Genomic DNA, 26,147 nt, shown 5'->3' on the forward strand with positions numbered 1-26,147 from the left:
CTCGGAGGAGAGGAAGCAGAGCAGTGGGACCCAGAGAACTGCTGTGCCTGTCTGCCCTGGTCTTTGAATACAAACTAAAAAAAGGAATTGTGGGGGCCTTCCCTCCCAAGCCTGCAGGGCCCGCCCTACAGTGGACGCACCCACACCCATCTGAAAAGTTCTCTGGCTGCACAAGCTCAACACAGACCCAGCAGAACCCAAGTTAAGCTGGATGCTCTTGGCTAGGCTTGACGGAGATGGAGGATACCAGGGAGTGGAAGAGTTTCAGTTCCCAGAAGCCCTTTGGGTTTTGGCATATGTCAGTTCCTTATGGTTTCAAAATGATCTCAAATGTCTATTGTCACTTTTAGGTCTTCAGTAGAGTCAAGGGTTCATGATTCTATCTGTCTTTGCGGGAAAACAAAGGCCTGCTTTATGAGGTGGTGAACTCTCTGTCACTGGAGGGATGCAAGCCAAGGATGGCCACTTGTCTGGTATATTCAGGCTCCAAGTTTCTTCTCAGGCAGATACTTGGTAATGAGGCCTTGTAAGAGACCCCTGAGGCCCAGGACTGCTCAGGGACCTGTGGATAAGGAAGGGCTACCCACGCTCTCGACCCAGTTCTTTAAAAATAGAGTCCCTGTTGTCAACTTTCCCATGTTACATGTGGCCTTTATAGTCAAAGGTGACCTTCCGGCTCAGAACTGGTCACAGGAGCATGAAAGAAGAGCCCTCTAGGAGCTGTTAGCATCATGGAGACCAAACACTTACTTTAGAAGTGACTGAATGGAAGGCTCAAGAGGATATATGCTCATTCAAGTTTAATACTAGAGCCTGAACTTGCTCAGAGGTCATCACCTGCGGGCCAAGGCTTCTTCATTACCTCTGACTCAGAGGGGGAGTGAGAGTTGTAATCCAGCCCTAGGGGTTGGTTTCCACATCTGTAACACTCAGGGTTGGTTCAGACTGGTCCATTTGGGCCAAGTCACAGCTGGTTTCCAGCAGCCTCTCCTAAATAATCAGTAAGGAGTGGGGTAAGCCTAATGCTCTATCAGCCATGAACCCCTCTGTGTGAATTAGTTCACGCTTGTTCTACTGTCCAGCGGGCTGAGCAGAGCCACAGTTGGGAGAAAAGGGGGTGCTGGCTGGTGTGACCTGCCTGAGGTAATGTCACCCCCCTGAGCAGGGTGTGTGTTGGCACTGGGAGGATGGTGTGATGCTATGTAAAGGAGGACGGAGTAAGAGAGAAGCCGGTGAACAGTGCCTGCTGCCCCAGGGGCCAGGCAACCTTGTAGAGAGTGGAGGTACTGCTGCTAAATAGAGAAGCCCACCGAGATGCCACTTTGGCCGTGGCCCAGGAGGGTACTGGAAGAGGAGGTCACTCTGGAGCTCCTAGAGCCCAGAGAAGCAGAAGCATCAAGTTCTTCTGTATATTAATCTACATCTACTAAGGACACTTGGTTTGGAAAGGACTGGGGGTTTCCTCTTCTTTCACGGGGGCCAAAGATTTATTTGGACTGTCCCCTCTGTGGTTTCTTGCTCCCCTGCCACATCCCACCTCCCTGCCCCCCCTCACCCATCCCTGCACCAATTCCAGACTAGCCCCATGCTCAGCAAAGCTTTGACCTGGGCTCTGGTTCCACATAAAGCTCCCTTCTCCTTCATGAGTAGGGCCCCCTGGGTAGACCCCTCTTCCCTGGCCCATCCCCATCAGCAGTGGGGACCAGCCCAGGGGGGCCTCTGCCAAGTCAAGCAGCCCAAGTCAAGCAGCCCTGCAGAAGCCCTGGGGTGGGCTGAGCACAAGGGCAAACAGCCACTCCTGTGCCTGGACACACCTGCCAGACAAGAATACAAAGATGGTAGGGACATCCTCAAAGCAAATGGGACCCCTAGTGGTTGGGTGGATAGCCTATTTACATCCCTTTATTTTTTTTAAAAGATTTATTTTAGAGCTGGGGGGAGGGGCAAAGGGAGAGGGAAAGACTCTCCAGCAGACTCCCCACTGTGTGGAGCCCAATGCAGGGCTCAATCTCACGATCCTCTAGACTCCTCCCAGAGAACACCATGGGGTCCTGGCCCTTGACAAAGCCTTGATCAAACCTCCAAGGTGAGAGAGCCAGGGCAAATCATGCCACAGATGAACAGAGTCCAGATCTGTTTCATAAAAATCCCCAGTCAAACCTAACCTGGTCCCACTTCAGCTCTGCATGAGTAGGGACAGGGGCATCTGTCCTTCCTGAGCACTGCACAGTATAACCCAGTGGCCCCCATGGCGTCGTGGGTGAGAAACGTTTACTTGGGACAAGAGTGAACTTTACAGCTTGACTACTCATGCTTTTATTTAATGGGTATTAAAAAGTTATGAGCCAATGAAAGCTTAGGTTTCATAGCAATTATTGCTCAGGATTGGGGTAAATACAAAATTAAACTGATTTAAAGTCAATTTAGAGAACATTATTAAGTGAAAACAGTCGGCGTGTTGCACAGACACGGCCAAAGTCATGTGGGCGGTACACGGAAAGAAGGAAAGAGGTGGGCTCTGAAATGATCCAACCTGGGTTTGGATCCTGGTTCTCTTGTTTGGTGGTGGTTGTGTGACCTTGGGCAAGTCACATAAACCTCTCGGGATTGCAGTCACTGGAGTCAGGCTGCCTTGGGTTCAAATCCCAGGCTGTGACTTTATATCCTGGGTGATCTTGGACAAGCTACTTAAACAGCACTCCTTTAACAGGATTATTGAGAAGATGAGTGCTTGGAACAAAGCCTGATTCACAGAAGCCCTTGATGAATGTATCGATATTGTTAAATATAATACAGGAACCTTTACTCAGCAACTCATCCAGGCCAGACATTTTGGGATAGTCGGTATCACTTCTAACTTTTCTTACTAACCCTACCTGGGAGGCATTACAATTTCCATCACACATTCTAAAGAGAAGAAGGGACTTGCTCAAGGTCACATGCTTCCTAAGTGTCAGGGCCAGAACTCACACCCCAAGTCACTGCAACGCGCCCCTTATATGAACCTCATTGGGCTCAGACTCAGTGTCTCCACTTGTACAATGGGTTCCGTGGCACCTCCCAAGCCCCCCGGGGGGCATTCTGGTCTAGTGGTGCCCAGGGATTGAACCGTAACCTGGGGTCTACTGTTAAGTCCCTGCCATCTTCTCTGAGCACTTCCAGCTCCTCCTCGGGGACTAAATGACATGGTCGCATCCTGCGGTACATGGATGATGTCTGAATCACCACCCTTTTGTGGGAAATGAAGCATTTTGAACTTGTCCTCCACCCGCCTTGTTTCCTGGGAAGTCCCATCATATACGTGGGTTTGTACTGTGTAGAAACAAGGCCTTTCCCAGGTCTCCTCGTGTCCTGCTGGAGTCACAGTAATAATGCTGAACAGCACGGGGCCAGCTGGGCTGACCTGGGCTGCCTGCTGTGAACTGCTGGGCCCCTTTCAAGGCCCTCCTCCCTTTAACAGGCCCTCTTCAACCTCCTTGGCCAGCCCTCCTACGAATGCCACTGGCCTGTTCTTGTCTGGAAAGAAAGCTTTTATTTATTTTTAAGGATTTTATTTATTCACCAGACACACACAGAGAGGCAGAGACATAGGCAGAAGGAAAAGCAGGCTTCCTGCTGGGAGCTCCCAGGACCCCAGGACCCCAGGACCCCGGGATCACCACCGGACCTGAAGGCAGCTGCTCGACTGCTGAGCCACCCGGGTGCCCCTGGAAGGAAAGCTTTTAACAGGATAACAAATGGCCTTGGGAGGGTCAGGTGGAGCGCCCTACCCAGGGGCCTGGCCTTCTAAGGCAGGTGATTGGAAAGAGAGTGATTGTAACCTCGGAAGGGACTCATTGAGGGGATTTCAGGTGATGGGGGCGGGGGGGGGGGGGCGCTGGGCGAGTCTTCATTGATTAGTTCATTCATTCCATTCATAATTCCAATTATTTGTGGCTTGCCTCCTCCACCAGACACTGCTCTGGAGCTCAAGCTACAGCAAAACACAGCATAGGAGAATCCTTGCTCTCATGATTACATCCTGTTGGAGGAGACAGACCATAGACAAGGTGGAGAAACTGTTACGTAGGTAACAATTAACGGATGAGAAATAGCCTCGGAGAGGTTGAGGCAGGGAAGGGTGTTCTTGTCGGCAGGAGCACACAGGGGGAGGTTGAACGTTTCACTGGGGGTGCCACCAAAGGCCTCCATGGGAGGGTGGTGTTGGGGTGAAAGCCTGAAGGAAGAGACAGAAGCCTTTTGGTGAGGAGCATTCCGGGCAGAAGGAAGGGCAAGTGCAAAGCCTGAGATGCTCGGTGCATGCAAGAACCTTCCAGAGACTGTGGAGGTGGAGCAGAAGGAGCAAGTGGGGGGAGGAGTCGAGGATGAGGTCAGGAAGGCAGGGGAAGCCAGATCACAAGGGGCCTCTTACTCAGAGGAAGAAGCGAGCCCTGGAGGGCCTGGGGCAGAGCAGGGACGTGACATGATCTGACCTACATTCTAGCCGCATCCCTTGGCCAACTGTCCCCTCGAGGGACAAGGCGGATGCCAGGAGACCAGTCAGGTGGCTGTTGCCACAAGCCATGGGAGCCTTTCTGGGTGCCCCCCAGTGGCCCCCCGGGCCCCTGCCCTTCTCCTGGGCTCAGTCCTCCAGGCTGAATGAGTGGAGATGGGTAGGCGGAGGGCAGCCCGGAGCTTTCAGAGCGCGGGTGATGTGGGACCAGTGGAACTCTCTAGGCTGGGGTGTGGCGGGGGAGAGCGAGTCTTAGGATGAGCTAGAAGGCAGCTGAAAAGAGAAAAGAGCCGGGATGATCTTGGTGACAATGTGGCTACATTCGGGACCATCGGTGAGGCCTCTTCCCCAGCCTGCCAGCGTCTCTGCCCCTGGCTGGCCTCACCGTCAGCAGCAAGCACATTCCACAGCTGATGCTTGGCTTGTGGTCTGGCCTGGCCCTCTCCTTGGTTTCTTCTGCTCTGAAAGGCTTTTAAAATAAAAAATCTGGGTTCTCTTTAAGTTTGGGGCATGAATCACTGCTTCTGGGCCCGGGAAGGGGATGGAAGGTGGGAGGCCCCATTTGCGGGTGCTCCGTCTCACTTAGGGCCTGTGTGTCACTAAGCACGATTATGTGAGCGGCTCCCAGTCAAAGCTCTCGGGATATGGACACCCTTCCAAGCTCCCAGCCAACCTTTCCAGCTGCCTGGGGGCCCTCTCCACCTGCCCCAAGAGCCCCATGAGGTCGACCTGTCTAGATCAGACTTGACTTCCCCTCCTCCAACCTCTTCTGCACAGGCCAGTGACATCACTCCTCTTCCTCCATCTCACTGCACATAAACCCAGTGAAGGACAGGATGCATCTCCTGTCTTTTACTCACTAGAGCCTAGCACGGGGTCTGGCTCATACAGGCTACTGTGTTAGGACCTCCTGGGGCGGGGGGTTGTGTGTGGGGGAATCATGTGCAGAGAAACGGAAGACATCTATCTTGCCCTTACATATCTGTTTCCTTGGAGAGGCGGTGCTTCCATATTTGATACATATGAACCAAGCACCTGCTATGACACTGTGTGAGGGCAGGGGACACAGGGGCCCTCAGTCCAGTGGGGGAAGGTGTTCAAGCAATGGCAATACTGTGTGGTGCATGAAGTGCAGGGTGTCTTGAGATCGTATGGGTCTCCGAGGTCAGATTGAGGGGGTAAGGTGAGGCTGCAGGAGGAATTGGTGCCCGAGTAGAGACCCAAAGAATGAGTAACAGGCAGCCAGGAGAAAGGAGGAGGGGGATGGGAACTAAGGAACCACATGAGTGAGGCCAGAGAGAGCTGGTGTGTCAGAAAATCTAAGAAGCTCAGTCTGGTGGGGGTGCTATAGGAGTGTGCAGGTATGGGTGCATGTGATGCTCGAGGTGAGTCCTGAGCACAGGCCAGGGCTGGCTCCTCAGGATCTGGTTAGCTCTATTACAGTCTGGACTCGACCTAATGGCAATAGGGAACCACTGAAGGTTCTTAGCAGGAGAGTCACACTACTTTGTGTTTTAGCTTTACTCTGGCTGCTGCTGAGAAAAATCTGATGGATGTAAACAAGAGAGACAATACACCTGAGCTGGGCTGGAGCCTCAGGGAGCTCCCAGGGCCCTCCTGCTTTGCCTACAGGTCCCTCTTCCTGATGGAGCATCCTTTCCCATCCCACCTGGGCTTCACTTGGGCTTTACCTGGGCCCCATCTGGAAATGCTGGCTTCTTGGGTGTGCAACCTGTGCAATTGCTCAGGGCCTGACACTCAGAAGGGGCTTCGCTTGGTCTAATGCTCTGCTGTGGCCATCCTGGAATTCTTCATCTTTTTAAACAAGGAGCCCTATGTTTTCATTTTGTACTGGGCTCCATAGATTATGTAGCTGGTCCTGTAGGTGTGGAAAATGGTATAAATAAACTCAGAGAAGAGCCCTATCTACAGATTATTTATGGGACTTTATGATTGCCACCAATTACTGGATCTGAGGGGCTATCACCTCTAGGGAAGGACAAATTCTGGTAAAGAAAGGGAAGATGGGCATTGCTTTGTGACCTTTCTGGCAGGAGGAGGAGGCAGTGGTCTGAGGTTCTGGGGGTGGCCAGGCTGAGAGGGAGAACTGTGGAGACTGGGGACACACCCAGATGTCTATAGGGAATGACTTCAATGATCTTACCTCACTTGCCTACCAGAGATATAGAAATTCTACCATTAGAACTTCATTCCTTTGGCTGAAGCATTGGTTGCTCCTTAAATTAGGTGTAGCAGATTAGATTCTTAACCTCCTCTTTGGCCAGAAGACCTGCCCCTGAGTTCCCATGTGACCTTGGGAAAACCTTGAAAAGCCTCAATTTCTCCATCTATCTAATGGACATAACCCCCTTGGCAGGGCTGCTAAGCCTCATCTGGCCCCCCTCTTGATAGAATGAACATATGGGAATGCTCATCAGGATCTGCACCCACTAGCTCATTTTATGTTTTTTTTCCAAGACCTTCCTGAGGCAGAATTCTCCCAATCTGCAAAGAAGTAGACCCAGGAAATCTGCAGGGTCAGGATTTCTGATAGCCTGGTGATGCTGCTGGAGGAAGAAAGCTGTCAGCCCCAGCTGCAGAGGCAGGAGCCCCTTCTCTGTGTCATCCTGTTTGGCATCCTGGAGTACGTTGCTATAGCAACTTGCCTAACTCACCCCACATGCCACGTGGAAAAACCTCTGTCTGCTTTAGCACATCACCCAAGCCACAGACTGGCTTCTTCCAAGTTATAGGATGAGGCCGCCATCATCCACAAAGGCTGGAGTAGGATGCCTCTGAGGGGCAATGGACTAGCGGGCTGAGTGGCTAGATCATGCGAAAGGCAGGTCCCCTGGCTCATATAAATGGTCTGCTTGGTTGGTCTCTGTGCCTGACATTCCACCAAGAGCCCTTGGCTTCTAAAGAAGGTGCAGCCCGGTTAAAATGTAGATCCCAGGATCCCTGGGTGGCTCAGCGGTTTAGCACCTGCCTTCAGCCCGGGGTGATCCTGGGGTCCCGGGCTCGAGTCCCGCATCGGGCTCCCTGCATGGAGCCTACTTCTCCCTCTGCCTGTGTCTCTGCCTCTCTTTCTTTCTCTCTGTCTCTCATGAATAAATAAATAAAATCTTAAAAAAAATGTAGATCCCTTCTGGTAGGACACATGAAGTTGTCATCACTCACCAGTGCTCTTTAGCATGAATTACCTCATTAGGTCTGGGGTTCAGGGGGTTTGATTGGGGAATAGGAGCAGAGATTTGCTCAGCCTGGATCCTCAGGCTGGACTAGAGAGGGAGCCCGGGGGCCGATGGAGTGTGGTCCAGAGTAGTGGGCACCTGGGAACAGGTAGTAGAGCCTCTTTCGGCCCCAAGCTGGGAGGTAAGGGAGGGAGAGCAGCTCCCATCTTCCGAGGCACCATGTGAGCATCGCTTCTCACCAAGCCAGCATCTTGACTGACAAGTCAGTGGCTAGCAAGTTTGAAGAAGGGAGTTGCCACTCCCAAGCTGGTGTCCCTGTGCGGGTGGCCAACCGAGTGCTGGTCTCATTTTCCCCGAAGATCGCTCTTTCAGCAAGAGTATCTTACTCATCTTTCTATGCTTTCTAGGCCCATTTCCCAAAGAAATATCATGAATGGATTAAGTAAGAGCTGCGGCTTTGATGTCAGACGATCCTGACGCTACCTTTTACTCTATTGGCATGACCTTGGATGAGCCGTTAACTTCTGATGTGTAACCTGGTGATCGCAGTAGTGACCTCATGCAGCAGTAGCCAGGCCTGAGATGGGAGAGGGTGGCTCACACAGCGGCTGGTATCAATCAGATAATAATAAGTGATGGGAAGGGTAATAACTGGGACTGTTAGCTGAGGGCTGACCCGGTGCCACCAGATGCTGTTCTAAGCACTTGATAGGAATGAATCATGTACAGATCATCTAACATCTAGCTCATGTCAGTGTGTGAAGTCATTGTTCTCCCCATTTTACAGATGAAGGGAAATGAGGCCCAGAGGGGCTTCTCCAGGAGAAGAAGAGATCACTCACGGAGAAAGGATTTGGATCCAGGCAGTGGGCTGCACATGGTGATTATTACTGCTGCTCAGGAAGCATGCAGGTGAAGAAAGAAATGAGGGACAGAGACAGGGAGGCAGTGTGACCACCCTGACTTTTTCCTCCAGGTCGGACTTTATTCATGTTGTGACTCAGGTCATAAGAACACAGTACAAAAGCCCTACGTGGAATGTTTTGGGAGCTTATTCGTTTGGGGGTTACAAGATAACCAACTACAGTCTCTCTCCTCTCCTTCTCTCCTCACTGGTAACAAATGTCTGGGCTTTCAGCTGCTTCCACTAAGAACTTGTACAGTTAGGATTTACATGATGGGGGTTGGGTATGGTCCCCACCTGGATCACAGTTCCCTACAGCAAGCACTCCATACTGAAAGCATGTGGGTGTCTTTGGAGCTCTCAATTGTTTGGGGGAAGATAGTTCCAAATGGTTTTCAATTCTTGATGATAGCCCACAGTTTGGTGGTAGTGGCGGGGGGTAGGGGCATTAGTGATGAGGATCAGCAGAAGTACCATTTTGAAATGTGTTAGTGCATGTTTAAAGCTTGTTTTGTAGCTGACTTTCTCTGAGTCTGCTAGATGCCATCACATACCACAACATGATAAAGGTCACATATAACAAACCCAGAGCCAACCTCTTACCCAACAGTGGAAAGCTTTCCCTCTAAGATTAGAAACAAGACAAGGGTGCCCAACTTTGCCACCCTTATCCAACATAGCACCCACAATCCTAGCTATGGTAATCAGACAAGAAAAAGAAATAAAAGGCATCCCAGTTGATAAAGAAGTAAAGCTGTCACTATTTGCAAATGACATGATACATATAGAAAACCACAAAGAGTCCACCAAAAAAATCTAGTAGAGCTAATAAATGAATTTAACAAAGTTGCAGGATATAAAATTAATAATCAGAAATCTGTTGCATTTCTGTAAACTAATAATGAACTAGCCAAAAGAGAAATTAAGAAAATTATCCCATTTGTAATTGTATCATATAGAATAAAATACCTAGGAATAAATTTAACCAAGGAGGTGACAGAACTGTACTCTGACAGCTATAACATGAATGATAGAGATTGAGGATTGGGGCACCTGAGTGGCTCAGTCGATTAAGCATCCTACTCTTGATTTTGGCTCAGGTCATGACCTCAGGGTCCAGAGATTGAGCCCTGTGTTGGGCTCCATGCTGGGCACGAAGCTTGCTTAAGATTCACTCTTCTCACACTGTTAGTGGGAATGAGAATTGGTGTAGCCACCCTGGAAAACAGTACGGAGGTTCCTCAAAGAGTTAAAAATAGAACCACCCTGCAATCCCGCCATTGCACTACTAGGTTTTTATCCAAAGGATACAAAAATAGTGATTCAAAGGGGCACATTCACACCAATGTTTATGGCACCAATGACCACAACAGCCAGAGCCAGACTATGGAAAGAGTCCAGGTGTCCTTTGACAGATGAATGGATAAAGAAGATGTGGTATATATATCTATATCTATAGATATAGATATATATATTACTCAGTCATCAAAAAGAATGAAATCTCACCATTTTCAACGACATGGATGGAACTACAGGTTATTATGCTAAGTGAAATAAATCAGTCAGAAAAAGACAAATATCATGATTTCGCTCACATGTGGAATTTAAGAAACAAATCAGATGAACATAGGGGAAGGGAAGGAAAAATAAAATAAGATAAAAACGGAGACAGAGGCAAACCAAGAGACTCTTAACTATAGGAAGCAAACTCAGGGTTGCTGGAGGGGAGGTGGGTAGGGGGACAGGGTAACTGGGTGATGGTCATTAAGGAGGGCACTTGATGGAATGAGCACTGTGTGTTATGTGCAACTGATGAATCACTAAGTTCTACCCTGAACTAACAATACCAATAATAAATACTAATAAATAATACTAATAAAACTAATAGTACACTGTGTGTTAACTAAATTGAATTTAAATAAAAAATTATAATAATAAACTTTAAAAAATTCTCCTTCTCTTTCTCTGCCCTTCCCCTCTTTTTCTCTCCCTCTCTCAAAATAAAAGAGAGAGAGAGAGATTGAGGATGACACAAGTAAGTGGAAAGATATAGCATATTCATGAATTGGAAGAATTAATATTGTTAAAATGCCCATATTACCCAAAGCGATCTATAGTTTCAGTGTAATCCCTATCAAAATACCACTAGCATTTTTCACAGAACTAGAATAATCCTAAAATCTGTATGGAGCCACAAAAGACACAAAAAACAAAGCAATCTTGAGAGAGAAGAGCAAAGATTGAGGCATCACAATCCCGATTTCAAACTAGACTACAAAGCTGTAATGATAAAAACCGTATAGTACTGGCACAAAGATAGACACATAGATCAATGGGCCAGAACAGGGAGCCCAGAAATAAACCCATACTTATATGGTCAATTAATCTATGACAAAGGAGGCAAGAATATACAATGAGGGAAAAGATAGTTTCTTTAATAAACGGTGTTGGGAAAACTGGAGAGCTATATGAAAGAAGGAAGGAAAGAAAGAAAAGAAAAGAAAAGAAAGAAAGAAAGAAAGAAAGAAAGAAAGAAAGAAAGAAGAAAGGAAGAATGAAAGAAAAAGAATGAAAGAAGAAAGAGAGAGAGAAAGAGGGAGGGAGGGAGGTAGAGAGGAACTATACCACTTTCTTACACCATATACAAAACAAACTTACAATGGATTAAATGTAAGACCTGAAACCATAAAACTCCTAAAGAAAAACATAGGCAGTAAACTCCCGACATTGGTCTTAGCAATATTTTGGGAGATCTGTCTCCCAAGGCAAGGACAACAAAAGCAAAAATAAATAATTGGGACTACATCAAACTAGAAACTTTTGCACAGTGAAGGAAACCATCAATGAAATGATGAAAACTATCAACATCTACCAACTGGGAGAAAATGTTTGCAAATGATATATCTGACAAGGGATTAATACTCAAAATATATATGAAGTCATACAACTCAATATCAGAAAAACCAAACAGTCTGATTTTAAAATGGGCAGAGAAACGGAATAGACACTTTTCCAAAAAAGGCATCCAGATGGCCAATGGGCACGTGAAAAAATGCTCAGCATCACTCATTGTCAGGGAAACGCAAATCAAAACCACACTGAGCTATCCCCTCATACCTGTCAGAATGGCCAGCATTAAAAAGACATGAAATAACAAATGTTGGTGAGGATGTGAAGAAGAAAAAGGAACCCTCGTGCCCTGTTGATGGGAATGCCAACTGGTGCAGCCACTGTGGAAGACAGTACAGAAGTTCCTCAAAAACTTAAAAATAGAGCTACCCTATGACTCAGTAATTCGACTATTGGGTATTTACTCCCTGAAAATGAAAACATTAATTCAAAAAGATAAATGCCCTCCCATGTTCATTGCAGCATTATTTACAATAAGCAAGACATGGAAGCACCCTAAGGTCCATTGATGGATGAATGGATAAGGAAAAGGTAGCAGATGCACACGCTGGAGTATTTCTCAACCATAGAAAATAATGAAACCCTGCCATTCACAACAACATGGATGATACCTAGGGGGTGTTGCACTAAAGGGAAATAAGTCAGGCAGACACCAACACCTTATTATTTCATCTGCAGGTGGAGTCTAGAAAAAGCAACGAACAAACAACATAAAATGGAAACAGACTTATAAATAATAACAGAGAATAAGCTGGTTTGCCTGAGGGGAAGGGGCAGGAGGGGTGGACGAAAGAGGTAAATGGTATTAAGAGGTACAAGCTTCCAGTTATAAAATAAGTAAGTCATGGAGATGGAAAGTACAGCATAGGGAATCTCATCAATAGTATTGTAGCAACTTTGAGTGGTGACAGGTGGCATCTACTTACCTCCGTGGGCATTTCCTACTGTATATATATTGAATCACTGTGTCCCAACCTGGAGCTAATATTGTATATCAATTCTACTTCTAGTTAGAAAACAATCCCTACCATTAAAAAAAAAAAAAAAAGAGCCAAGCCAGCTCAGAAGAAAGTTTTGTCCTAAGCAATGAGGGGAGAGAATGGAAAGGAAGTTCCCTGCTGTTGGAAGAAGCTTCCATTACAGAAAGAGCTTCAGAGAGGTCAAAATGAAGGTGAGTCACCGTCTGAGTGCCTTAAGGCCCACGGTGCCCGCCCGCCGTGTGTGTAGGCTGGGACAAGGACAACAGCAAGGAGACAGCCAATGTCTGTGGTTCCATGGTGGGGTAGAGATGGGCTCTGATGTATAAAGAGAAAGAAGGTGAGACTCCACTCTTGTCCCACCAGCGCCCCCAGGGCTTCTACATGGAAGGATCCAGAAGCTCCTCAGCTAAAGGTAGTTGAGCGGTTTGGTTGACAAACTCCCAGCAGGGTGGGCAGTGGGGGGAGGCAGAGTGACAAGCATCATCTCTTTCTCTGCTCTTCCATAGCCGAAGAGCAGGGCTTGGACCTTTTTGGGCTTTGCACACTCATGGTGCCCTAATACGGTACTTTCTCTAGACAAGGTTTTCCTGCTGAATAAGACTCCTACTCACAGGGACACATGAGGGCCATGCTGCGCGGTATGGTTCTTATGTGCTCCACAAGATGCCATAAGACACTCACTCTGAGATCCCATTGGTTTCATGACAGCCTCAGTGGCAGAAAACATCTCTGAGTTCCATTATGATCAAGTCTTGGGGCCAGGTCTTTGGGAGAGGAGCTGGAAAAGTTTGGGTTTATTGGGGCCTAGGCATGTATGCCTCTCCTGGGCCTCCCATACCCCAGCACTTCCTTTATGCTTCTCTTAGGGACTTGGGTTTGACAGTTACATCTTCGTGCATCCTTACATCCCTTAGTTGAGTACTGCTGTTGCTGATGATGATGGAGAAGAGAGACAACCTCCTTGAATGCTTAATATGCGCTGGAGCTTTCCAAGCACTTTATTTGCACTGATTCATTTAGTCTTTGGATAACTGTAAGTTATACAAAGTCTGTAAGTTCCATTATTTTCATCCCCATTTTGCAGGTCTATTTAGTAATTTGCCAAGAGCACAGACTCCAGGCAGTGAGACCCCCCAGGGCCTTCACCCCTACCCTGTGCATGATCTCACCCTGTGCCTTTATGGAGGCTGGCAGCTTACAGGTGCTCAGTAAAGACTGAGTTTTTAAAGAATCATCACTCACCTGGACACCTGGGTGGTTCAGTCACTTAAATGTCCCACTCTTGGTTTCAGCTCAGGGTCCTGAGACTGAGCCTCGTGTGGGGCCCTGTGCTCAGTAGGGAATCTGCTTTCCCTTCTCCTCTCCTTCTGCCCCCCCTCCCACTCACTTACTCTCTTTCTCTAAAATAAATAAAACCTTAAAAAAAAAAGAATAATCATTCATCAACCCTAACTACAGTTGTGTTATGATAGAAACTTCCTATCAATGGATCTGCTTTCTCTGGATGTCAGCTACAAAAGTCTTTGGATTCGTCTATTTCTTTTTCTTTTTTTCTTGCTTTCTTGATAGTTTTGCTCACCCACCACCCTGCCCAGCCTGTAGCAGAAGCTCTGGCAAGACAGGGGCTCTGAACTCATAATGGCTTCAATGCAGACTCATTCCCAACTTGGCCTGTGACAGGTCCCCTGTTCCCCTGCTCAGCCAAACCGCACCGTCACCGGCAGGCAAGCTTCCTGGTAATCCTCACACTGAATCCATGTGATACAGTTGGGAGACTGACATAAGTCTTGCTCTGAAGCCAGGGGAATGGGCCCATCCACATCGAGACCTTTCCAATTTTCAGAGTCCAAACTAGGTCACCCTTGTGGTTTTGAAATATCCACCTCTTTGTTCTTTAATTTGTCCCAGGAAATAACACTCTAACTTACAAACCATCCTACTTGTAGAGCCTTTCCACACTCCTACAAGACCCTGTTGAAAGGATACCTCCTCCTTCAGGAAGCCTCCCTTGCTAATCCAAGTGAAACTGAACGTCTCTTGTTTGAACCACAGCCCTTAGACTTCTCTGCGTCTTCCACTCTCTGCTCCTTCTATTTTGCTTGCCCTGGCCTTGCCTTATTCCCGGCTCCAGGCAGGGCCCAGATTGCACACATACTTGGTCCCCACCCCCAGTTCCTTGCAAGCAGATGTCGTTCCAACATTGATTGATATGTTTAATGAATCCCATACTTTAAGAACCCAAACTGACCAGACATAACTCAAGGGTGGTTTTCTCCATATAAAGGGAATTCTGAGTCACAGATCCTGTCCCTGTCCCTCACCCCCACTCCCCTAGCACACATACCCCCACCCCCATTCCTGCTTGAGTAACAACATTAGCAACCATTGCTTCTGTCCTGCTGTGCACCAAGCCCTGCGTTAAGGACTGTTCCGACAGGGCCTCGCTTTATTATCTGGAGAACTTTATGAACTCCGTCTGAATTTCTATCTCCCTTCCGCAGAGAAGGAAACCTGTTGGAAGGGTTGCATAATGCACCCAAGGTTGTACAGCTAGTGTGCAGCAGAGCCAGCAGGGGAGCTACGCTCTGATTTCAAAGACTTCACTCTGAGCTTCCTGAGGTCCCACTGACTCCAGCCCCTAAGGCAGCCACTCCAGCTCAGGCTCTGGTGGGGTGGTTCCTCTGTTGGAGTCACACGGGAGCGCATTTCCCTTTCCTAGGGTTGGATCTCCTGATCTGAAGACAGCTCCTGGAGCTTCCCTCCCAAGTGGTCTGGAGTGGGCTTCACGCCCTCCTGCAGCTGGTTTCTAGATGTCTACTGGCCTGGTGGCAGCCCTCCCCTTGCCCTCCCCAAAGCCCCCTTCCCCCAACAATTTAAAGCGTTAATGTTTATTTTGTGGCTCTAGGATCCGGACTGAACTCCAGCAGCCAGAGACTCTTTCAACTACAGGCCCTCCCAGAAGCTCAGCTGTAGACCATGGGAGCGGGGGTGGGGGGTGCACTTGTTTCCGGGGTACCTGGGACCAGGAGGGAGTCAGCTCGGGCTGGGGGTCGCCACCTGTGCTCCCCGACGGCTCCTCTCCAGCTGCCTCCACATCTGCCCCTCGGTACTGGCCGCAGCCCCAGCCTGGAACTCAGGCGGAAGGGGAGGCCAGGCCGGGCTGTCGCCCCCGCGGCGGGCGCTGGTCACCCCCCGCCTGCCCCCGGGCCCTCGGCTGCGCAAAGGAGAGGCCCCAAAGCTGTCGCCGCGGGGAGAACCGAGCCGCCCGGAGCTGCGGGTGCGGGCCGGGCCGGCGGGCGGGGAGCGGAGAAGCCCAGGCTGGGCGCCCCGGGGCGCGGAGCGCAGGGCTGGCCTCCGGCTGCCCGTCGTGCGCCCCGCGGGACCCGGGTCCCCGCCGCGCCCCGACACCTGGATTGCATTAGGCGGGCGGCGCGCGTCTCGGCCACGGCGGCTTCCCCAGGTTTATTAAATAATTGCATAAATCCGAGCGCGGGTTGCCCCGTCCCTACCCCAAGGGTCAGGTACCGGGGTTGCGGGGGGGGCCGTCGGGCGACCGCTCGCCACCGCCTGGGGGCCGCCGCCCTGGGGCTTCGTGCGTCCCCGGCCCAAGGGACTCAGCTCAGCTCCCGGCGCCCAGGTCCGCCACCCCCCCGCCCGGCGCCCCGGGGCCGCAGTGTCAGGCCCCCCACACTTCAGGCGGCGCCCTCCGCGCGTCCGCCCCCCCCCCAGCCCGGGCCACGCGCCCTCCGCGCCCCCGGGACGCCCGAGTGTCCCCGGCGGGGCCCCCGGGGGTGGCCAGTCCCGCGCGCGGCTCTTCCCAGCTCTTCCCCCCGCGCCCAACTCCCGGCTCCCCGTCCCCGGGCGCGCCTCCCTCTCCGCGGAGCCACGTCCCGGGGGACCCCCGTGCGCCCCGCGGCCGGGCTCCGACGCGGCCAGGGGCGCCCACGGGCACGCGGAGGCAAAGGGGCACGTACCTGGCCCCAGGCTGAGCGCCCAGGCCACCAGCAGGGCCCTGGGCAGGTCCATGGCGCGGGGCGCGGGGCGCGGGCGGGGGGCGGGCGGCGGCTCCTCGCGGCGCCCCGAGCCTGCACTGCGCTGCGCCCGGCTCCCTGACAGCCCGGCTCCCGCGGAGGAAGTGGGAGGGCTCGCGCGCGGGGAGGGGCGCGGACACGCTCGCTCGCGGGCTCCCGGCCAGTCCCGGCCCCTCCGCCACCTGGGCCGGCGCCCGCACCCCGCGCCCCACCGCGCCCCACCGCGCCCCACCGCGCCCCACCGCGCCCCACCGCGCCCCCGCCGCCCCGGAGACCCCCCCCCAGAGCCACCGCGGCGCCCCCTCCATGCTGCGCCGCCAAACCCCAAGCCTCTGCAGAAAAAGTGGTTTCTGCTCCCATGCCCTGGAGGGAAGAGCTTCACGGAGCTCGGAGGGGTATCTCAGGGGACCCGGGGGACCCCGGCCACGACTCAGGTCTCACTTGGCCCAGGGGAGCGGATGTCCCTCCAATGTCAATTCTGAGACGTCCCCCTGCCTGGCCGCACCCAGGGGGCTTGGAATGGAAAGGCCCCAGGGCTTCTTCCGACCCTAGAATACATGCAGAGCGTCCCCCCAACGCCACCCTGTCTGTCCTTCCTACCCGAGGCGCCCCAACACAACCAGGAGGATGGGGTGCCGGCTCCTACAACGGCAAAGCTCTTCTTTGGAACGCAGCCACCTTCCTTCCCAGTAGCTCTAACCCCTGACAAGGAAATCCGATGCACATTTGTTGCACAGACTTTAAATCAGGTCTTGGACCCCAATGGGTGAACGTGGAGGCTGGCCTTGTCCGGCAAGGGAGAGAGCTGAGGTAGAGGGTGGGGTGGCTCAGGTGAGGAAAGCTAGAGCGCAGGCCCCACATCACTATGTCAGGAAGGCCTTCCTTCACCACTTTCCCAAATCGGGATCCGTACCAGGGAGCGTGCTTGCTCACTCTCTTTCCATCTCTCTCTCTCCTTCATTGTGCTTAGTAGAGAAACTAAACATCCGCTAGTATAATCATTTGATAAACTTTTCTTTCCTTGTCCAGACCCAAAACCCCATTAAGGTCGAAATCCCTGTTAGGTTCACAACAGAGCACTCAGCCCTCAGCACCCAGGGACATAGTAAGTGGATCGATGACCAGGCAGGTGAGCACAGGAGACGTGAGGTGCACAGAACCAAGAATCTCCTGTCTGAGAGGGACTGGAAGGATTTCCCAGAGGGGTTGACATTCAGGCTGGGTCCTGGAGGATGAGGTGGGCTTTGAGAAGGCCCAGGTTCGTGCATGTATAGTAATGGGTGTTGCACCTGCCTCCTCAACATTGCTCTCTTCTTGCTAGCTACCCTGGTTTTCATTTTGGTAACCTCACCTCTCCCACTCAGCCACAGACTTTGGGGAAAGCTGATTCCATCTCTGGGAGGTGTGTGTGTGTGTGTGTGTGTGTGTGTGTGTGTGTGTGTGTGTGTTTTGGGGGAGGCATGTGGTTTAGGCTGAAGTGAATCAGTGTATTGTCATCCCCTGGCCATAGTTTAAGAAAAGGAAACGTGACAAAAGAAAATGGTTTTCTAGGAAACAAGCTTTTTGGATCTTCTTTTTTTTTTTTTTTTTTTTTAAGATTTTATTTATTTATTCATGAGAGACACACAGAGAGGGAGAGACATAGGCAGAGGGAGAAGCAGGCTCCCTTCAAGGAGCCCGAAGCGGGACTCGATCCCAGAACCCCAGGATCACGCCCTGAGCCAGAGACAGACTCTCAACTTCTGAGCCACCCAGGTGCCCCTTGGCTTTTCTAAAAGGACCCCAAGAGTGAATGAAGGGAGGAATATGAATTCACTAATTCATCCTCCCTTCTCCTACTCCCACATCCCCTCCCAGGCTGAGACAAAGGATCATTGAAAGCCCACAAGTTGATAAGGGGTTAGGGTGGGGAAGTGAGAGCTGGCCTTGGGATGATGAGGCCGACAGATGCTGGATGGCAGAACAAAGCACCCAAGTCCAGGAAGGTCTTGTTGAGCCCCTGAATCACGCCACCCCATCAGCCTGTTCCCTGGAGGATTTTCTAGTCCTATGACCTTTATTGTGGAAGCGGGCCTGAGTCAGGATGCCTTGAACTTAGAGCATCCTAACAGGTAACAGCTTCCCCCCACAGCCACAAACTACTTTCTCACCTCACAAAAATTCGGGCTTTCTCTGGGAGTTCTCAAATTCCAGGTATATGGGGATTCCCTGGAGCACCTGTCAAGGCCAAACACTACTTGCCAAAGGGGCTCTAGCAGTGGGTGTGCTGTTGAGGGTTTCCGGAGAGCAGCAGTGATTCTCCCCTTTATTAGCTCCCTTTGTCCTCATCAGGGGCTTGGGGCTCCCGAAGACAACAGGTGTGCCTTTGTCTAATCACACCTGGTGGGGAGGGAAGAGGTATGCCCTCCCTCTTTCAACCTGCAGACACACTAGAGGAGCCCATGCTGGAGGAGCTAGGGATGGGGCTGAGAAGACAAGACATAACCTCGTGTTTATTGAAGGAATTATTATTATTTAATCCTTCCACACTCTTCTTCCAGAGAAGTACTTGAGGCAACCCGGTCTGCTTTCATTTTGAAGGGCACCTCTCTCTTTTTCTTTTCTTTACATTTTCACCTCTGTGATCTAGTGTGATCAACTAGTTTGCCTGGGACTGAGAGGTTTCCTGGGATGTTGGACTTTCAGTATCAAAATTGGAGCCATCCCTGGCCAAGTGGGACAGATGGGTCCCCTGTCTTCATCTCTTGGACCTTTTGCCTCCCTTTCTCTAACTTTCCTTTCCAATATTCTTCTCCTCCAGCTCCCCTCACCAGGTGTCATCCCCTACTCTCTTCCGTTCTCTGCTCCCAGGTACCTACAGTGCATCCACTCACCATGCCAGTGTGGGGTGGGGGTGTGGGGGGGTCCGCCTTGGGAGGCACCCTGACTCCTGGATCCCTCTCTGCCCCCTCAGGCCCGGGCTTTGTCTGTTGGTCTGTGCTTAGGATATGCAGGCTCTCTTTTTAAAATGAAGATAAACTTCAGCTAACTTAGTCACTGGGAAGGCACATCATCTGCCAAAAACATGATATAATAAATTCCAAGGAAGACAACAAAGTAGAAGCAAGCTACAGGGCTGTATTTGTTATCTGCTGCTTGAATGGCATGTGTCAGTGTCCTAGGCCAATAATGGGGATGAAGAAAAGGTGATTGGGTCACACATAAATGGCCTTAGGTTTCAGTTTGTCATGTCAGGTCTCATCCTGGCCAAAAGCGTGAAGGAGGTTAGCTTTGAATAAATGCATTTATCCCAATAGCTTATGTTTGCTCCCCAGCACCCCCTGTCCTCATGCCACTTTCCACTTGAAATAGAAAGTCCGATCCAAAATGCCAGAGCGGGGTGGATGCTCCCATCTTCCAAATGCTCAGCTGAGCCTTGATCTTGGTCCTATCGTCGAAGGTCAGGGACCGGGGTTCCTCCTGGGATCAAGCCCTGTGTACAACCTATGCCGAATCCAGGAAGTTATTTTCTGATTTCCATTTCTCAAGCCACAAGTATGTACAGTATTTTGCAGTAAAGATATCAAAGGGAAGGCGTATGGTCACAACACAAACAGACACGCAGGATGGATGAAGAAACATCCTTTTGAAGAAAAACATGTCAGAGGGTGCGAGATAATACAAACTGCCTTAAAAGTCTCGAGGTAGCAGTCAGCATGCTAATTGAAAGCCGATTCCTGATGCAGCTTAGAGGAGTGAAGGCCCTGGCCATGGACCAGGCAGGAGAAGTGATGTCAGGAGCAAACATTACAGCGACAACAGTAGGAAGAACACCTGCCTTAGGTGGAGCACCCAGTATGGACGAACTGGAACTCCTGCCTCTGTTCCTGTAGTTCCTTCCTCTGCACCACCCAGGTGGTTGTCCAGACCTTCATCCCGGCCCCGACCCAGCTGAAATATCAGGGAGAAGGCATGAAAGTTAAGAGTCTGGGGGGAATGCACCAGAATCAAGATGGGCCTATGGAGGGCTTCCAGGAGAGTCTCAAACAAGGAAGTGGAGCAGAGAAAGGGATTCTCAATTGTGCACATGACCCAGGGACCAGGAACTGGGCCATTCTATAAGCACATTCTAGTGGATATGATTGGGCCAAACATGCAGGTTTATGCGCATACACATGGTCGCATGCACGCATGCGCATCCATACCGACAATAAACATACTTTTCCATCTAGTACCATCCAGATCCATGTTAAGGAAGAGAAACATTTCTCCAAGTAAACCTCAAATGTACAGGTTACCCTATGCATTTTGGAGTGAGCATTTTCCATGATTTTTTAGATCAGTGTTGGTTCCTCATCGTTCTTCTTCCACTTTGGGATGAAATCTAAGAGTTATGAGTCACTGCATCTGTGGCTCAAATGCCAGGGACAGAGCTCCCGGAGGACATCCTTTGGCTCTAAAAAGGCCCAGATAAAGCGTTTACAGTTTAGCCTTTATTTTGGAGGCAGATCAAACTCGGGGGACAGGGGATAAATCCTAGGAATTCTTGGGGGGAGTGGTTAAAAGATAAGGGTGGAAATAATTTTGGTCCTTTTGTGGGATATTTTTAATCAGCCTTCATTTGATAGATAATGAGAAGGCTTCAGAGGTTTTTGAGTGAGATTGGGGAAGGACAGGGAGGTCTGTATTCAAACAAGTCAGGGGGACAGAAGCTTGTAGCCTTTGGCCAACTCAGGAAGGTTCTATGAAGAAAGGAAGGGACCAACACTTTCCAGATCATCTTTCAGATATCCCCTCATGCTTCCCCAAGACATTGTGGGCTTTCATGAGCATTGCTTGAGCTCCCACAAAGACTCTTTTCTGACGTTGGCCTTGGTAGGTACTGTTCTCTGTGCTCACCATGGAACCTTGCACTCCTCCCAGCCCTTCCTACTGGGTCAAACCTGTGCCCTGAGTGCCCTTCAAAACCTGAGTAATGGGACTTTTTCCTGCCTTCCTTATTGTGTTTCCTACCTCTCTCCAAAACACACCATGTGCTCTTCCTGGTGGCTACTACTTAGCATGCCCAGAACATGAATAATAGGACCAACAATAATCACTGAGCATCCCTGACCATGGACCAGATACTGTGCCAAGCAACCTACACCGTCTCATCCCATCCCTTGGCCTGCAGCGGGTCTTCTGTTCCCACAGAATGGGTAGCATAGCCGTCACTATCAATATTCCAACGTAGTCCCTTGGCCCTCGCCATTCCCGTGAAATGCCGTATCTTGAGGTTTTCCTACATCTCTGTTTTCTCTGGCCCCTGGAGCTCAGTCAGCAGGCTGGGAGTGCTGGGGAATTGGTGGGAGCAGTCCCCAACCAATGACTGATGGGAGCCGGTGGATGACTACCCCAGCTCCCATAGTCCTCACTGTGAGCTGAATGTTTGTCTCCCCATCCCCAGATTCATAGGTTGAATCCTAATCCCTAAGGTGATAGTATTGGGATGTGGGACCTTTGGAAGATGATTAGGTCACAAGGGTGGACCCCTCAAGAATGGGATTAGTGTGCTTACAATAAAAGACGTCCCCTAGCCTCTCCTGCCATTAGAGGTTACAGTCAGGAGATGCTGTCTATGGACCAGAAAGCAGGATTCATGAGCTACTCAATCTGTTAGCACCTTCATCTTGGACTTCTCGGCCTCCAGAACTCTGAGAAATACATCCCTATTATTCATAAGCCACCCAGTCTAGGGTATTTTTGTTACAGCAGACCAGACAGACTAAGACATCCCTCCCGAGGGACCACTTTGAGGTATGTTCTGCAGTGCCCTGGGGAGCCTGGTGGAATTGAGCCCTATTTGCCCACAATGGCCACCAGCTCACTACTGCACCCAGTACTGGCTTCCTTCCCTTCTCTGTGTTGTCATTCCCTTGACCAAGCTTCCTGGGATCACCTCTCCTCTATCCCCCTCCACTCCAGAACACTTGTACTTAAATTCTTGTATCAGGGTCTACTTCCAGGTTTAGAGGAGTAAAGCAACTGGACCCAAGTTTCTGTAGCCAGAAAGTGGAAGAGTAAGCACTTGAACCCAGGGGATCTGAGCGGGACACTGAGAGAGGCTCCAAACCACTCTAATGATCCTGCCTCCGGTCTTTCTCACACCTGTCCAAGCACCTGGGATGTCTGGGAATGCCGGATATCCTGCTGTTTAAGTTTCTGGCTGTAGGTACACTCTTTGAAAGAGCAAATTCCACTTGGGAAGGTAGGTGAACCTATTCAGCGAATGTCAGCCATTCACTCAGAGTCTGAACTTAACTGACTACATCATTTTCTTCTCCAAGGTCCTGAACACAGTAGGAGCTTTAAGAGGGAGAGGATAGGGATATAATGTTGCAACAACTGTGGGTTAGGAGCATCAGCCGTCAGGCAGCTGGAGGCCCTGGGTGGAGAAAGCAGACCCTCAGGAAGGTGGGTGAGAGTGTGGGGAGAAGTAGCCTGTCCTGTTTCCCAATTTAGCAGAGAGGTGGTCCTAGCCCTTGGCTGATGTCCTCAGCCTGGAGGGGCATGCAGAGATTTCTGAACCTCACAAGTTATATACAGGTATGTACTCTTGGAAGTCCAAGAGAAGAGATAGGGGAGCACAGCCCAAGACAAAACAAAACAAAAAAATGTTCATAAAATGTGACCAATGACGAAACCCTCTGATCTCTGCTTCCAGCCAGCCTCACTAAACCCAGTGATCAGAATTTTAAAAGGATGCTACCTCCCTCAACCTCCCGTTCTGCTCCAGGCTTGAGGGGCTGGCCTCTTCCCTGTGATCTCACACCTGCCAGGCCGGGGCAGCCACCAGAGGGTGCTTGCTTGGAGACTGCTTGTGTTCGCATAGTTCTGGAAAGAGGATCCACCTCCTGTACTGCCAAGGGAGGTTGTCCCCAGACTTTCCCAGCTGCTGCTGCTCATCCTAAAGCATGTACCAGAAATAAACATCTCCCAGGCAATTTGCAGCTGGGGGCAGAGGCCAAGTGGTGGTGGTTGCGGAATTGGGGAGAAGTACAAGGAGTGTAGATGTTTTAGTTGACATTTGGGTAGCAAATGCCTCTGTGAGCCCCCACCCCTTTTTTTATCCTCTGCTGAGCATTAATGAGAGAAATGTGGGAGAAAAAGCGGGGTGTAAGGCCTCTTAACTCCACCTCCCTCCGTGTAAGCCAAAAGTTAAGCATCTTGTGGAGGATTATTGCAAGGAAAGGGACTGTAAGCTTCCTTCGTGTTTGCAGAGCTTCAGACAGGTTCTGTGAATGGCTGGGGACCCTGACATTGCTGATGAGGCTGTAGGGGATAGGGAGCATAGTGGTTACACGTGTGTGCTCTGGGCCCAGAGAGACCCGGGTTAGAATCCCAGCCTGGCCCTGCATCAGCTGGGTGACCTGCCACTTACAACCATTTCACTGTCTATAAAGTGGAGATGATAAAACAAACTCCAATAAACCACTTAACAAGTGCCAGACACAGTTCTCAGCACTTACAGATGAGAAAACTGAGACACAAAGGGGAGCCATCACCTGCTCAAGGACACTCAGCTGGTGAGTGGTGGAGGCTGGAGATGGCCGTAGGCTATCTGGCTGGACCACTCTGCCTCTTGGGTTGCCGTGAGGCATGGATGAAACGCAGCCTATAAAGGGTTTGGCACAGTGCCTGCCACATGGCAAGCTCTCAATAAATGTTAGTTTTTATTATTAACAACATATGAAACAGCGTAAAACAGACTAGTCAAGCTATCCGCACCATTTGAGGTTCTTAACAATGCCTGACATTTGTTTAGCCTCATATATAATTGAAAAGGCTTCTCCGATTTGGTCTCTGAGAACCCTCCCTGAAGTCCTGCGAGGGCGGTGAGGCAGTTTTGAGTGGGCATGATCACTGGATGAACAAGGACATGGGAGGCCCAAGGTCAGCGACGTGCATAAGGTCCCACGCTGGCCCTCTGGTCATACCATCCTCCAGTGAGCCCATGCTGGTATCTCAGAGACTGACTCACACCAGTGGACTGCAAAATATACCAAAGAACTGGCATGTAGTTTGTTAGTATGTTTCACTCAGATTCTATTTACACAAACATTTTCATACCCAACTGTATAAGCTGTGATTCAGCAATAACAACTTATTGGTTGTTTATACTCTAACTTTATAATTAGGATCTGAAGAGATTATAATTTAAAAACCTGCAACAATAGACAATGGAACTAATATTTGTACAGTGTTTTCCTTTTTAAAAAAAAAAAGATTTTTATTTATTTACTCATCACACACACACACACACACACACACACACACACACACAGAGGCAGAGACACAGGCAGACGGAGAAGCAGGCCCCATGCAGGGAGCCTGATGTGGGACTTGATCCCGGGTCTCCAGGATCACGTCCTGGGCCGAAGGCAGCTCTAAACTGCTGAGCCACCCGGGCTGCCCTGTTTTCCATTTATAAACATATGTGATCTCATATCAACCTCCCGACAGCCCACTGGTGGACATCACTGTGCCATAAAACTTGGGCCAAGCAGAGCTCCTGTAACAGAGAGCCTCACAGCCATGTTCAGATCTCCGAATCTCGTAGATTTTGGCTGTGTGTTTTTTCAGTTATGGAGAGAGTAGTATTAGTGTCTCCCCCCTATGTTTCATCAAGACTCTGGAGCTAGAACGCCTGGTTTTAAATCTCAGCCCTGACACTTAATTCTGTGACTTTGAGCAAGTGCTTTAAGCTCTTGGTTTTTCAGAATCTAACCTATTAAGCATACCTGTCTTATGTGATGATTGTTAGGATTGAATGAGTTAACACATGCCAAGTGTTTGGAAAGGTGCCCGGCACAGAGTAAGTGCTATTTGCTTCCACAAAAGTAAAACTCAAAATAATCTCCAACGAAGATTGTAGAATCACGTCTCTCCTTTATAGTTCTGTCAATTTTGGCATCATAGGCTTTGAAGCTAAGTCACCAGGTGCATGTAAGTGTAGAATTGTCACATCTTCTTAGTGACTTGAACCTTTCAGTGCTACAAAAGGTCTATCTTTAGAGGCCTTTTAGTGACATCTACTTTTTGATACTAACATAGTTACACTGGCTTTTGGTAACTATGGTGGTGTTTTGGTTGGTGTTTGCATGCAGTTTAATTTTCCATTTTATTTGCTTTCAGCTTTCTCTATCTTTGTATTTTAGACCTATCTCACATAAACAGCATTTAATAGTTTTAAAATTTAACCTCCTGAACTGTAATTGAGGCACACAGTCCATTTACATTTAATTTGTCACTGTATTTGGGTTTAGATCTACCATCTCAGTATTTTCTATTTGTCCTGCCTGATGCGTGTGCTCCCTTTCTCCTCTTTTCTTGCTTTCTTTTGGATAGATCATTTGTAATTATTCTTTTCCCCACTCTGTTGGGTGGGAAGTAATAAAAGAACTTGCTATGCGTTAATGATTCCCTAGAGATTCCAGCATGCATCTTTAATTTATGAAAACCAAATATGAAAAAGTGCTTTTATCTTCTCCCAGACAATGCAAAGAGCATTTGCACTGCAGTTTCTACCCTCATGATTTATATACAATTGTTTGTGTTTATTTTAATTCTCTCCATATTTAAAAAATCATGATACTTTATTATTTTCTTATAGCCAGT

At 49.6% G+C, this 26,147-nt stretch overlaps 1 protein-coding gene across 1 annotated transcript in view; it reads right to left on the reverse strand.

Annotated features, from left to right (window-relative positions):
• ITGA11 (integrin subunit alpha 11) overlaps positions 1–16,585 on the reverse strand; it is a 114,704-nt gene extending 98,119 nt beyond the window's left edge. Inside the window, exon 1 of the mRNA XM_072738921.1 lies at positions 16,455–16,585. Coding sequence (XP_072595022.1) covers positions 16,455–16,506 — 52 coding nt within the window. The 5' untranslated portion in view covers positions 16,507–16,585. The remainder of the gene's footprint in view (positions 1–16,454) is intronic.
• Positions 16,586–26,147: the final 9,562 nt, after the last annotated feature.

Source organism: Vulpes vulpes, chromosome 15 (genome assembly GCF_048418805.1).
Source record: "Vulpes vulpes isolate BD-2025 chromosome 15, VulVul3, whole genome shotgun sequence".
NCBI lineage: Eukaryota > Metazoa > Chordata > Mammalia > Carnivora > Canidae > Vulpes > Vulpes vulpes.